At 33.3% G+C, this 15142-nt stretch overlaps 2 protein-coding genes and 2 long non-coding RNA genes across 4 annotated transcripts; 1 reads left to right on the forward strand and 3 right to left on the reverse strand.

The window, feature by feature from the left end:
* The first annotated feature begins 1257 nt into the window (after positions 1-1257).
* Positions 1258-2654, forward strand: LOC111994403 (GATA transcription factor 2). Its single transcript, XM_024026277.2, has 2 exons — positions 1258-1846; positions 1953-2654. Exons 1-2 carry the CDS (start codon positions 1595-1597, stop codon positions 2397-2399), a joined length of 699 nt encoding a protein of 232 aa, XP_023882045.2. The 5' UTR covers positions 1258-1594; the 3' UTR covers positions 2400-2654.
* A 3052-nt stretch (positions 2655-5706) lies between these two features.
* LOC136061752 (uncharacterized) lies at positions 5707-7813 on the reverse strand. Its single transcript, XR_010623599.1, has 3 exons — positions 7691-7813; positions 7527-7585; positions 5707-5770 (listed from the first exon to the last, which is right to left on the reverse strand). It is a non-coding gene; the product is annotated as an uncharacterized LOC136061752 (long non-coding RNA).
* A 46-nt stretch (positions 7814-7859) lies between these two features.
* LOC136061753 (uncharacterized) lies at positions 7860-8294 on the reverse strand. Its single transcript, XR_010623600.1, has 3 exons — positions 8165-8294; positions 8004-8068; positions 7860-7898 (listed from the first exon to the last, which is right to left on the reverse strand). It is a non-coding gene; the product is annotated as an uncharacterized LOC136061753 (long non-coding RNA).
* Positions 8295-12402: 4108 nt separating this feature from the next.
* On the reverse strand, positions 12403-13925 carry LOC136061749 (uncharacterized). Its single transcript, XM_065759959.1, has 3 exons — positions 13551-13925; positions 12684-12750; positions 12403-12572 (listed from the first exon to the last, which is right to left on the reverse strand). Exons 1-3 carry the CDS (start codon positions 13830-13832, stop codon positions 12403-12405), a joined length of 519 nt encoding a protein of 172 aa, XP_065616031.1. The 5' UTR covers positions 13833-13925.
* Positions 13926-15142: the final 1217 nt, after the last annotated feature.

The following is a 15142-nucleotide window of genomic DNA, read 5'->3' on the forward strand; positions in this document are numbered from 1 at the left end:
AAGGTCTAGAAAATTGAAATAGAATTCCGTCATCAACACATGATGGTCAAGTTAACCATTCAAGAAATACTTATTTCTTTTTTCTCTGAGTTCACCTTTTTTTATATATAGTAATTATATACGTTACTTTATCTGAACAATTTCCTTACGTGGAGATACATTAATTAAAAGTCATTAAAAATTTGTAACCGCAGACAAGTGATTCAGACGTTAAGCGTTATTGTCTTAGTCAACATTTAACTCGTAGGTGTTATTTGCTCGTTGTCTACTTGACTAGTGGTCCAAATATTCAATTTTTTCTCAGAGAAAAGAGGGGGAAAAGGCAAAATAGAAATCAAATTCTTTTTTTTTTTTGTTGAATTAAATTAAAAAAAAAAAGGAATTATGGTTTTTTTTTTGTTTTCTTTTATTTAAAGAGTGGTTAAGCGAGTGCATTATCAGAGTAACGTGTATTAGAAGATGGCTTGTTGCTAGTGATTAAGTTGAGGAATACTGGTTCACATTAAACTTGAAGCTAAAGTTACTAATTGGCCAAAAAAACAATATTTGTACCAACCTTGTAATGGAATTCTTTCCTATTGTTGATAGCTGGGGAATCTCTAGAAAATAATCACTAACAAGATCCCTAATGATGTTTATTAGGAAGGAAGCTAGCCAAAGTTTAAGACTTTTTAATCTTCTTCCTTAGTTATGGAGAAGAAGATGGCTTGTTGCTAGTGATTAAGTTGAGGAATACTGGTTCACATTAAACTTGAAGCTAAAGTTACTAATTGGCCAAAAAAACAATATTTGTACCAACCTTGTAATGGAATTCTTTCCTATTGTTGATAGCTGGGGAATCTCTAGAAAATAATCACTAACAAGATCCCTAATGATGTTTATTAGGAAGGAAGCTAGCCAAAGTTTAAGACTTTTTAATCTTCTTCCTTAGTTATGGAGCTACGGATGATAACCTACCATCCTTAATGGGAAAAATTGCTTGTCTTTGATAAGATGCAGATTTTTTTTTTTTTTTTTTTTTTATGTGTTGCAAAAAGTTTTGTAACTTCACTAGTTGACATCAGTTCAATTTAAATGTTCTAAAAAAGAGAAAATAAGTAAAAATCTTTCAAATATAAAATAAGAAACATAAAATTAAATTTATTAAAAATAAAAAAAAATTAAAGAGAGAAAGAGAGAGAAGAAGATAAGCATGTGAAGTAGTGCAGACACTTGTCAATGAAAATGCATGAAACCATCCATGCACTTTGCGGTTTCAGTATCAGGCAAAATATAATATAAAGGGAATAATCCCCCATACACATCCATTTGAGATGCACAAGATTGACAGACAGACAGAGAGCAAAAACCAAAAAAAAAAATTGAACAGAAAGTAAAAACTCTCTCTCTCTCTCTCTCTCTCTATGTGCAGTGCACTTCACTGCATGATCACACTCCCTTCAGCACGTTCCTCTGCTCCCTCCTCCTCCTCCTCCTTCAAATACTTATACATCTCATCTCCCCAACACTTCTCTCTCTCTCACTCTCTAAAACCCATTGAGGCAGAGAGCCAAAAAATAAAGCTATTAGTGTGTGAGAGAGAAAGAAAGAGAAAATGGATGTGTACGGAGGAGGAGTGTCGAGTACAGCTGATTCTAACTTCCCAATAGATGACCTCTTAGATTTTTCCAACGACCAACTCTTCTCTTCCTCTTCTTCCTCCTCCACCGACTCTGATGTCACTCCCACCCAAAATTACCTTCCTACCCCTCACTCTCTCTCTCACGCTCAGCCCATTGTTAATAACGGCCTTAACTACCACCACCACCTCTCCACCGACTTCACAAACGACCTCTGTGCCGTCCCCGTAAGTCATTTTCATTATACTCTTTTTTTTTGTTTTTCAAAAACTACTTTCACTGTTTTTCAAAACAATTTTATTAATAATAGTGGTTTTTTTTTTTGGTTTATAGAGCGATGACGTGGCGGAGCTGGAGTGGCTTTCGCAATTCGTTGACGACTCGTTCACCGATTTTTCGACGGTCGAGCTCGCCGGAGAAATGGCGTTCCGATCGGATGCTTCGCCGGAGGCCGGAAAAACGAAGCAGAAGAGCGGAGAGCGCGGTTCTCCGGCGGAGGGGGGAGAGGTGAGGAGGTGCACGCACTGCGCGTCGGAGAAGACGCCGCAGTGGCGGACGGGTCCGCTGGGCCCGAAGACGCTGTGCAACGCGTGCGGCGTGCGGTTCAAGTCGGGTCGGCTCGTGCCCGAGTACCGGCCCGCGGCGAGCCCGACTTTCGTGCTGACTCAGCACTCGAACTCGCACCGGAAGGTCATGGAGCTTCGTCGCCAGAAGGAGCTAACGAGGGAACAACAGCAAGAGCAAATGTACCATCACCACCACCACCGTCAGGTATGCTGACGTGACGTGTCGGAATCTGGTTGGACTGTGATCGGTGTTAAGATACCCAACCCAAATGGGGGGCCAGCTTATGTTATCAAAACTCAAGACTAAATTTTAAATTTTAATTTTGGTTTTTTTTTTTTTTGTTTCAGTTGTAGTATTAAAAGAAAAGAAGAAAAAATGTGTTTGGGTTATAAATTTTTAGTTAACTTTTTTTAAAGTGTCAACTACCAATTTGAATTTGGGTCTTAAATTTCACTTTCTTTTTACTAATATTCGCTTTACTTGAAAAAGAAGTAGAGTATAGAGAGTGTGATGTCTGTGTGGTAAGAGTGGAGTTCCACGTGACACTGGCATGTGGGCTGACTGAATATTTATTATATATTTTCAGAGTAGGTAATTTAAAAGAGAGAGATGCCTAAAGGGTAATTAAATTAAAGCTAAGGAACATGGGATGGGAAAGGTATGAAGCATATATAATAAGCTGTCTAGGATACCATCAACAGTGTAAAATGACATCAGATAATAACTCTAAGATAAGATATAATATTGGGTTTCAATTAAATTAACTAAGAAAATCTCTTATTATTGAATAAAAAATTTAGGATTCGACTTATACAAGAAAATTAATTGGTGTCATAATCTAATGAGAAAGAGCAATCAGTCAATCATCATGAAATGGATTTCATGAGTTGAAATTCTATCTCGAACTTGTTTGAAATGAGATGCAAGCTTTAACTTATTTGAGTTTTTAGTTTCTTTTTAGTACTATTCATGAGTTACACTCTCATTACCATTTTTGATACTATTGATATTATTCATGAGTTTCATTGTATTATTCAGCTAGCTTTTAGTAAAAAAAAAAAGTTAAATAAACTATTCTCAAACTATGCTTTATGCGTATGTTACATAAAGAACATAAGTTTATAGTGATAGTATGGATCATATGATGTGAAGATAATGGTAATAATTCAGAAAAGGAAAATTTATGGGGAAAAGGTATTACCCAACACCAAAGACTAATACTATAGGTATAGACATTGTTTAGATGCCCTTTCATTCCTTAGTTCCTTACTAAATAGAAATAATATAATTCTGAGGAATGAGGAAAATCAGTCACACTTGATGATGTTTGTTTAAGAGTGAAAGTGAGAATATGCACATGCCATGTGATGCCTCATGGCTGTTGTTGACTCAATATGAGCAGTTTGACCATGGCAGAACTCACAAAAGAGTTTTCAGTTCACTGAACATTTTCTTTTGCAGACCAACGCTGCGATTCCATTTATTCAATGATTCAACTCAGGTTGTGCAGAGAGTGAGTCCTATATTGACAGCAAATTTAGATTTTTTTTACCAAAGAAAAGTGGCAGGTAAAGCACAAATCTAAGGTGGCGCTTAGTGAATAAAGTTTCTCTTCAAATTAGTTTTAAAAAAAACTCTTCAAACTTTTCATATATTTCTTTTTTGTATGTGAAATTTGAAAATCTAACCATTGAATTTTATGTTCCTTATGTTTTTAACATAAATATCAAATTTCACTCAAATTGGATATTATTTACTATTTGATCGATTAACTTATTTTTTATATACAACTTTAAATTACAAAAACTTAAAATCATAACATTTATCTGATGATATAACAATTAATCTTTGATTTTCTTGAAATTTTGTAAGCATTAAGGATGTAATAAGAACATGCAATCTAACGGTTAGATTTTCAAAATTCACACTAAATATAAATATATATGATAAGTTTGTAAGGTTTTTCTTCAAACTAGTTTGAAAATAAACTTTGTTTGGTGTTTGGTAGTGTATTTTGAACAACAATTTTCAGTATTTAAACAATATTACACGTATTTTTACACACTTTTTCACCTACACATATTTCCAAAAAATACAAACAACATTATTAGAATAACATTATCAAACAGGCGTTCCTGCCAAAATTAAAGCACTTCTTCAACTGAGTTCCTATGAGTCTATGACTATAACCATTTCCTGAACGATTTTAACACTGGTAGAATTACTTCACCACTGCTGACGTTGCCACAAATCATAAAAACCAAGAAGGAATTCATTCCAGAGAGTGCCATTTTACAATGCAAAGAGCACAGCTATGAACCTCATTGTTGCCTTACAAACAATTATTGCACTATTTTATCTTTCATTTTTCCCAGGGAACAAAACCGAAACCAAGGTAGTATGAAACTATGAAGTGATATCAAAGTTTTAAAAAGGTAAACAAGATATCGCATGTGAACTAGAGGCTTGGAATTAGAAATAGCCACCAATGATGTGTTTAATGACACCAGTTAGGCATTGAGCTAGGATTAACTGTATACTTGTTTTAACAACTGAACAGAAGCTTGGGTCTGGGGTTCTACGGTTTTGTAAAAAATTATCCCCAAAAGCTGAAAGCTACAACACATGACAAGATTTTGGAATTGATATATCAAGCACAAAATTTTTAGCTTTGAAACCATTCAGCTCAACCCCAGCCTTTAAATATTGGACCTGATAGATTAAGAAAGCAAAAATGGCTATAAACCAAGGCTAGAAAATAAGCAGTGATAAGATTCATATTGAAACACATGAATTTTTGTAGTTCTGTTTTTGAACTACAGTCTACAGCTGAACTCTGTACTCTTCTATAACGTACTCCAAACTTAGTATTTATGCAGCACATGTATCTCCTCTTCAAAAAAAAATTGCCACCGTAAGGAAAAATACCTTCCCTTTCACAAAACTCTGAAGGAAAAAAATGATCCACAGATTGCATTTATTTCTGACAATATAATTACTCACATGTTAGATAAGGGCGATTCAATTTGTGAAACTTCAAAGTACAGGAAACAAGAGAATTTCAGCAGGAGAATTCTCAAACTGAGATCCCATAATTGCTGATTTTTGTGACCTCCTTGGTCAAAGCAACCCTTTCTCGCTTTGCCTCAGAAGCTAGTTTAGAAACCTGTCAACCAGACACTGCAACATGAGCATTTTTGGACAGCATGAACATTGAAGAATTCTTTTAAACAAAGGCAAAAATGTTAGTCAAAATTATTACATCTTGCTCTTTTCTTTTCAAGTAGATGTAGAAGTTATCAAATGAGATTTTTTTTTAGCGTTATTGATAGGAAGAAAGACAGAGGACATGGACATGATAAAAAATAGAAGAGTTTTTGCCTATGGCCTTCATCACCCACTCAATGACTTCACAGGTTTTTTTTTTTTGATGAACGATTCAATTTGTGAAACTTCAAAGTACAGGAAACAAGAGAATTTCAGCAGGAGAATTCTCAAACTGAGATCCCATAATTGCTGATTTTTGTGACCTCCTTGGTCAAAGCAACCCTTTCTCGCTTTGCCTCAGAAGCTAGTTTAGAAACCTGTCAACCAGACACTGCAACATGAGCATTTTTGGACAGCATGAACATTGAAGAATTCTTTTAAACAAAGGCAAAAATGTTAGTCAAAATTATTACATCTTGCTCTTTTCTTTTCAAGTAGATGTAGAAGTTATCAAATGAGATTTTTTTTTAGCGTTATTGATAGGAAGAAAGACAGAGGACATGGACATGATAAAAAATAGAAGAGTTTTTGCCTATGGCCTTCATCACCCACTCAATGACTTCACAGGTTTTTTTTTTTTGATGATGTGGAACCTCACCAAGGCAAGGCCCTTTTCGACCCACCCCTGGAGAGAAAACCACGGATACACAACCCACCCCGCCAAAACCATGTATCAGGGCTGTAAACAAGCCAAGCTTTGCCGAGTAGTGTGTTTGAGCTTGAGTTGTCAATAAAAATCAAATACCCAAGCTTGGCTTGAGCTTGAGACAAACCTAAAAACAATGTTTGAACTTGAGCATGTGAAAATGCCAAAAAGCTTGAGCTCGGCTTGGTTTAGCTTGATTAATTAGTCAAGCCAAGCTCGTGCTTAATACCAAGCTCAAACTCCAGCTCAAGTCAAGCATTTTAGCTTGGGATCCAAAAAAATTATATCATCAAATGCTTATATCACCAAAAATCAAGTAAACAAATATATATATATATATATAATATACTCATTTTATCATGCCTCTAACACCCGTGATTAAAATTTGTTTAGATTACAACTTTACATAATTAAATCCATCCATCATCATTTATTGTCTATGCTTGAGTAATTGTTCAAAATACAATTTTTACATCCACATTTGTTATTCGTACAACTATAATCTTCACAAATCTAAATAAATTAACATTCCAAAACATATATATATATATATATATGAATAAACAAGCTATAAATTAACATTCCAAAACATATATGTAATGTCATAATAATAAGTTTATTTAGTAAACATATATCGAGCTATAAACGAGCTTCACCTCGGCATGTTTTGTATCGAGCTCTATTATTCACGAACAATTTTTTTTGCTTGAGCTCAACTTGTTTATCAAACAAGCCTAAAACTAAGGCTCAATCTTGGCTTATTGTCTATGCTTGAGTAATTGTTCAAAATACAATTTTTACATCCACATTTGTTATTCGTACAACTATAATCTTCACAAATCTAAATAAATTAACATTCCAAAACATATATATATATATATGAATAAACAAGCTATAAATTAACATTGCAAAACATATACGTAATGTCATAATAATAAGTTTATTTAGTAAACATATATCGAGCTATAAACGAGCTTCACCTCGGCATGTTTTGTATCGAGCTCTATTATTCATGAACAATTTTTTTTGCTTGAGCTCAACTTGTTTATCAAACAAGCCCAAAACTAAGGCTCAATCTTGGCTTATTTGTAAACAAACGAACATGAATGAGCTTTTTATTGAGCCAAGCCCGAGTTGTTTATTAATGGCTTGGTTCGTTTACAACCCTATATCAAGTAATCCAAGGGAACTCTTAGTGGGGATTGGACCTAGGATGTCTGGGTCTACAACTCATCCCAAGCCTCCAACCACTAGGCTACACTGTGACGGGTCTGATTTCACAGGTAATATTTTGGTCCACATAATATACTTTAGAACAGTTAGTTTTAACCAAGATGTCTGTTCTCAAGGGGATTAAATGACCTTGGAAGACTTCAGCTTGTGGAAGAGAAAGAAACAGTGAAAGGAGCTTCAATGAAAGAACTAACCTGTGACCGAAACATAGATGCTTGCGTTCTTGGAAGTTCTCCAAGAATATCTTTTAATCCTGATGCAATAAAAGACAATGTGGAGACAACATAAACAGCATGTTTCATCTAAATAGGTTCGATGTACTCAATGTCAATAGCTTTTGGAGAGAATATTTGCATACCCCCTGCTTGTCTTTCAATCTTATAAGCCGAGCGGATCACACCTTGAATCTGCTTCCCTGCTTGTCTATAAATGGAATAGGAAAAGTTTAAACAGGATTGCAATTCATTATAAAGTAAACTACAGTAATTACATAAAGAACTATTCATTATAAGTGCAAACCTGAGTTTATTGCGTTCTTGGAAGTTCTCCAAGAATATCTTTTAATCCTGATGCAATAAAAGACAATGTGGAGACAACATAAACAGCATGTTTCATCTAAATAGGTTCGATGTACTCAATGTCAATAGCTTTTGGAGAGAATATTTGCATACCCCCTGCTTGTCTTTCAATCTTATAAGCCGAGCGGATCACACCTTGAATCTGCTTCCCTGCTTGTCTATAAATGGAATAGGAAAAGTTTAAACAGGATTGCAATTCATTATAAAGTAAACTACAGTAATTACATAAAGAACTATTCATTATAAGTGCAAACCTGAGTTTTGTCCTTCCACGTAGCAGCTCCTCTTCTCCATGTAATGCCCTCTTCTGAAAACAATAAATATTTACCATGAATTGCATTGTTTTAGGAGTTTACTTGGATCAGATATGTTGATCAATGAGCAAGCAATAGTTGTCATATATATATATATATATATATATCATTGATAGATAGATAGCAGGGGAGGGGGGTGGTGGGATTCGAACCACAAACATCACAAAGGGTGTCACTACTGCTGAGCTTCACCTGAACCCCCATGAGCAGGCAATAGCTTAAAATCCGGAAGTTAATGCAATAACAACATTAAACAATATGCTCTGTTAAAAACACATAATCAAGCATGCTAAACCGTTGGAAATTTCTGCTCAGTTATCTTACCTTGTTAAATACAAATTGTAAACTAAGATATTAACATGAAGGATAAGCAGCTCTGCACTACAAATTGGCAAAGCAAGAAAGAATGAAGAATAATATTCATTCTTATGTACAATATGTAAGTAACTTTGATAAGTACAATATGTAAATAACTAATACCAGAATCAGCTCATCACTCTATGGTTTGAAAGTTGAAATGCCTTTTGCAATTTTGAACAATACAGTTTTAAGTTAAACATTTCGTACACATCTCATTTTTTAATGAATAAAATAAATTTATTATATAAAGGTTACACACACAGGATACGCAACTAACTAATCCTAACCACTTGGAATCTGAGACTCAACAAATCTATTAAATCTACATAAGATATGGTACAAATGTTGCCTAAGGCAATCATCCAAACAGCCACTTTTTTTCCTTTTTCTTTTTTCTTTTTTTAAATGGCATTTATCTGATCAGACAATGATCGCAACATTTAGCATGCATCTGCTCAAATGATGCACCCAATGACTGCTAAGGGCACATACTTTGCAACACACTCCCTCTCCATGGTTCTTTAAGAGAATATCCAAAAGTGTCATTATAATGTTGTTTATTATGTTCATATGTTCCTCAAATACATATGTCTATTGTTTTTATTCCAATTCAGGACTATTGCTAAAGTGTTTCAGAGAGGGATTATTTTGGACTATTGCGAACTCTTATTGATTGGTCTAGGTGCTTGGGTTCTTTGAATTGTTCTTCTATCATAGAGTTTCTTTCTTCTCTTAGAATAGTCCATTGAGTTTTCTTTTTTTTTTTTTTTCTTTGATGTTGTTTGTTGTTTTTTCTTGTGTTCACCATCATGAACACCTTGTATTTTCCTACTCTGTTTTTTTTTTTTTTTTTTTTTTTTTTCTTCAAATTAAGATAGGCATTTAAATTTTTCATGAAGGTATTTCAAGCAGAAAAAATCATTAAGGCATAAAAGGGATGTTGCAAAAAACACTCATCTGAAAATGTGATATTAGAGTTCAAATTTTACAACTAAATCTTAGAGAGAAGAGCATCTAAATGAGCATTATAGGCAATTCCATCATGAGCCTGTTGTTTTTGAAATTTCATCACTTTAGTTATGGGGCATTAAATAATTTTGTAACAGTCCAAGAATAGATTGATGGGACACATTTGACCTATGTTTGCACATGAAACAGCTTATAGTTATTTTTAAATGTAGCTTCACTAATTTATAACACGCGCAGAGTGGGATAGTATACAGAGAATTAGTCAAGACTAATATCCGATGTGGTTTAATTGCAAAATCATGGAAGTCAACAAGTTTAACATGTCCAAGTTTCAACTTCAATCCACAAGAATCTAGAACAAGACTGTTTTTTTTTTTTTTCAAAGGACAAATAATAAATATTTTATGGATATGTTTATTAATAAATTCTTTTATTAGTCATTTAAAATATATATATATATATATATGAAAAAATGTTTGACTTATCAAAAATATATATATGAAAATATGTGTAGAATTTTTCTTAAAAAATAAATAAAGGACTTAAAGATGAAAAAGGAAAGGAGTATGCACAAAGATTGTAAAAACAATGAACTCCTCATTCCAACCTCAAATAAATTTTATCAGGTTCATTGCAGGATCAAGAATAAACTCTACCTAAGATTGCCAAGAAATTGCCAATGACTACAACCACATGCATATCTAGTAAAGTGGCTTGGAAGCAGGCAACGTTCCACTATTCCCTGGCATGTTAGAAACACACAGGACCAACCTCACTTAGGTGACAGGAAAGCATTTGAGGCTTGGTCCAAGTTGATAAAATGAAAACTTTTCACTCTCCTAGAGAAGGACACACCTCTCACTACGGGTGAGTTAGCCCTTTGTCAAAGAGGATTTGATTAGCTTCAACTGACAGTAAATTCCAAACTTCACGATAACAGGAAATTGATTCTCCCCCTCTTTCCGAAAAAGCCCAACCATGTTTTGTTTGTAAGGTTGAACCAATGTCCTAGCCAAACCAACCCACTTAACCTTAGACTTCACATAAGGGATCCAATAATTATTTCAGGGCACATAATACCATGAAGTTGGAATTTTCATGTCTCTTCAGTTAAATTAAGGGCCTCTTTACAGCTGAAAGTCAATTTCTCTCACAGGTTTTGAACATTCTCATTAACACCCTAATTACATAGCTAGATCATGAATTGGAAATAAACTCATTCTGTTGAAGCACATTTAAGATGACAACTAGACAACTGAAAAGAAAAGGTAACAGGAACTGTGCTTACCTCTTCACTAGCAAAAAGGCGCAAGGTTTTATAGTACAAGAAACGCCGTGGCCCTGCAAGTCAATAACCATTAGATGAGATTCAGTATAATCTTAATTCTTTCAAAGGGGGTTTAACCTGGTCACTAGTGTGCCTGACAACCTACTTAGGATTGGGATATCATTTTTCTTTTTTTTTGGGGGGGGGGGGGGGGAGGAGGGACAAAAAAGAATTGTTTCTTGAGCAATATAAAATATTGGCATAAAACTTGTAATTTTATATTCATCTATATGAGTGAAATTTGTAAATTGTTTGGCTAGCTTATTTTTTACCAACTTATTTTATTATTTAGCTTATTTTTGCTACTACTCATGGATTTCACTATATTTTTTGGTACTATTCATGAGGCTCATTGTACTATTTCAACTAACATTTACCTTTATCTACAATACTTTTAGTAAAAAAAATTTTAATTTCAGCAAAATAAGCAAATCCCAAACAGACCCTTAGCATATTAATTACTTATCTACTAAAATATGGACAAGATCAAATATCAGAAAATTATTAAGGAAAATGCTAACGAGTTCCCTTAGGGCACTAGTTAATAATCTATTTTAAGAAAGTTTTGATATCACTTTTATGAGAAATGAAAAAAATTGTCAAAATATTAATTACTTTTTTTTTATTTCTCATAAAAAAAATTTTTAAATGGATTATTAACCAGTGCCCTAAGGGCACTCGTTAGCATTTCCCAATTATTAATTCAAGTATTCCTTGTTGGTAGAAATAAACACATCTCAAAGCTTTCAAATAATTTTATCGTGATACAAAAGTCTATAGAACTTTGAACCATACTTTTCAGTACTGTCAATCCCAATCCAGCAGCAACCCCACCCGTAATTAATGGATGTGAAGATGCAATAACAACACCCTCTGCAAAAAGGNTTTTTTTTTTTTTTTTTTTTTTCAATCATGATTAATATTACTCTTTTTACCTATCCAAAAAAAAAGTCAAGTTAAATAGAATCTCTGCCAATCTTCTGCTTAAAGTATCAAATGTGAAAATTTCATACACCTTGAGCTTGAGGTTCACATAGATAGGGCGAAAGATTTTTTCCATGTTCTCTTTAAAGGTCATAACAGTCATTGTGTCTAGCATGACTAGATTGGGTCTAGTCATATCTCAAACCAATGATGGGTTCTATCTGGTGCCTATCCTAATGGGTGACCAATGGACCAAACTGTTTGTAAGATACCTTTATCTACAATACTTTTAGTAAAAAAAATTTTAATTTCAGCAAAATAAGCAAATCCCAAACAGACCCTTAGCATATTAATTACTTATCTACTAAAATATGGACAAGATCAAATATCAGAAAATTATTAAGGAAAATGCTAACGAGTTCCCTTAGGGCACTAGTTAATAATCTATTTTAAGAAAGTTTTGATATCACTTTTATGAGAAATGAAAAAAATTGTCAAAATATTAATTACTTTTTTTTTATTTCTCATAAAAAAAATTTTTAAATGGATTATTAACCAGTGCCCTAAGGGCACTCGTTAGCATTTCCCAATTATTAATTCAAGTATTCCTTGTTGGTAGAAATAAACACATCTCAAAGCTTTCAAATAATTTTATCGTGATACAAAAGTCTATAGAACTTTGAACCATACTTTTCAGTACTGTCAATCCCAATCCAGCAGCAACCCCACCCGTAATTAATGGATGTGAAGATGCAATAACAACACCCTCTGCAAAAAGGAGTGAAAATAATCACAACCAAATATTAAAAATTTTAAAACAAATAAAGACTCGTAATCATATGAAACTGTGAGTACAATAATGCTGAAACCAGAGCTAACCTTTGATCTTTCCAACTAATAAATCCTCATAAGTAGCATAATCAGACTTGAGATCTTGTAAAGAATCCTACATCCAGAGTTTCAGCTATAATATCAGCAGGGCTTCATAATTCAATTGTTACAACAAGTGAAAAATGGGAGATTCGAAACAATGCCACCAAGCTACAAAGCTCTTGGAAATTTTTCACCCCTAAGAGAACAAAACCTTATACCCAACTAAAGCCTAATTCTCCATTATTCCTAAAACTCTGACAAAATCAAATACATTTTCCATTTTCCAAACCTATTTTCAAGAGGCAAACACACACACACATATTGATATTGTTTTAAGGGTCCATTTGGTTAGGCGTTTTGGGAGCCTAAATGTGAATTTTAAAACCCAAAACTCTATTTCACAACAGCAACTCCTCATAGAATTTTTACAACCGCTCATTTTAAACCCAAAACACAATTTTGCAACAACTTATCCAAACGCACCCTAAACAATGACACATTATGCATAACCTTTTCTTTCCTCTTTATTCTCATCAAACACACAATGCCACAAAATTAAGAAACTATACACATACGCGCGCACATTGCATACATACATACATGCATGTGTGAGTTGTGAGAAACTTACAGTGTATTTCAACCTTCACAATTATCAATGGCTAAAAGAATTAAAGTCTTTGCCAATATTAGGAAAATTCATACAAAAATTAAACTAAAAGCGCGAAAATTTCATTGTACAGTGTCCAACTTATCCTCAATCATAAATTCCAGAATTATCGTTTCTTTTCTTTTCCTGTCTATTTTCTCGGCAACCAAACAGGGAATACAAAGTACAAAATGAAAGGAAATGAGACTTGAGGAGGAAAAATTTACAATAGTTTGGTTAAAATGAGCGGAGGAAGTGGAATGGATTTGGGAGAGGCGAGATCTGGAGACTTCGAAAGCGGAATCGAGGGCTTCTTTGATGGCTTTCTGGTAAAGCTGAGCTTGATGAACTGCGTACTCAACCCAAAGCATCGTCGTTTCGTCTAGGGTTTTAGCACTGTTGTTGTTGTGGTTGAGGTTGCCTTCGCTTGATGATGGTGATGGTGATGGTGATGCTGGTGGTGCTGGTGGAATTGGGTTCGCTTCCGATGATTCTGCTACAGTCGCCATTGCTACACAGAGTTTGTTCGTTCAGCTTCAGAATTTCTGAACTCGCTCGCTCTCTCCCTCACACACAGTGAAAACCTGGGGTAGAAAGACCCGACTCTGTTTATTAAACGGGTCAAATTAATACCCGATTCGGTTTTGTTTCTGTTTGGGAAAATAAAAATACATTTTTTGTATAATTTTTTTTATAATTTTGATTAATTGTCATTTTTAGTCCACTAAATTTAAAATTAGTTATTTTGATCCATTTGTTAAAAAAAATTTCACAATTTTAACTTTTTAAATAAAAAATAGAGGTTATTTTATTAATTTATTTCTAAACACAAAGATGGTAGTTTCTTTTTCAAAATTAATGAATTCTTCTTCTAAACTAATCTCCCGAATGTGTAAAAAAAAAAAAAAAAAAAACAAAAACAAACAAACAAACAAATCTAGAGGTGAAAAGGCTAACCTTGGTATAAATGTATAGTATTTGTCTCTTTTTACAAAAAGTATGACCTTTTTTTTTTGCGCCTATTATTCTACTTTCACAAATTTATTCTTTACATGGCCTCACACAAAATATATTAGTTATGTAGTTTTATTTGGAACTCTAGTGGCTACTTTATGAAATTTGAGTTCCAAGAGTAACTCGAGTCCAAGAGTTTCAAGTTCATGAAGAAAAAAAAAACTTCTTTTTTTTTTAAGTTTTTAGTAAAACTCAAATTTTAGAGAATTGAGTTATTCACATTAGAACTCGACTCTTAGGTGCTCAAGTTCCAAATGAGGTTATGCAATTAATATGTTTCATTTGTAACTATATAACGAATAAATTTGTGAAAACATAATAATGGCAAAAAAAGTCCCAAAAAACACGTCTATATTTTCTCTATAAACAAAATTATACTTCTTCTTTCTTTTTTTTTAGAAACAAAATGATTTTAAGTTTGATGCCCATATCCAAATCAAAGTTGTGCTAAAATTTCCTTCTTCTTTATAACTTTTCTAATACAATTAAAAAAAAATCATTTTTTTATTAAACTAATTTCTTGTAGTGCTTGTAAGTTGTAATAAAATAGAAGTTTATTTACATAAGGACTCAAGTATCTTAAATTCCTTAACATATATAAATACTTTCACATGACAATTTCAGTTTTACACGACTTTACTTCACTCTTTAATACCTTCTAAAGGCTACGAATTGAGATAGTCATACTTTCATAATTGCAATAGTTTGTTAGTGTATTTTATGATTTGTTTGAATTGAAGAAGAGGGAGGGAGAATAGAGTAGAGTATAGTAGATTTTACCCAAAATTAGCATATTTTTAGTCAA

This window comes from Quercus suber, unplaced genomic scaffold, assembly GCF_002906115.3.
Source record: "Quercus suber isolate HL8 unplaced genomic scaffold, Cork oak 2.0 scaffold_348, whole genome shotgun sequence".
Lineage (NCBI taxonomy): Eukaryota > Viridiplantae > Streptophyta > Magnoliopsida > Fagales > Fagaceae > Quercus > Quercus suber.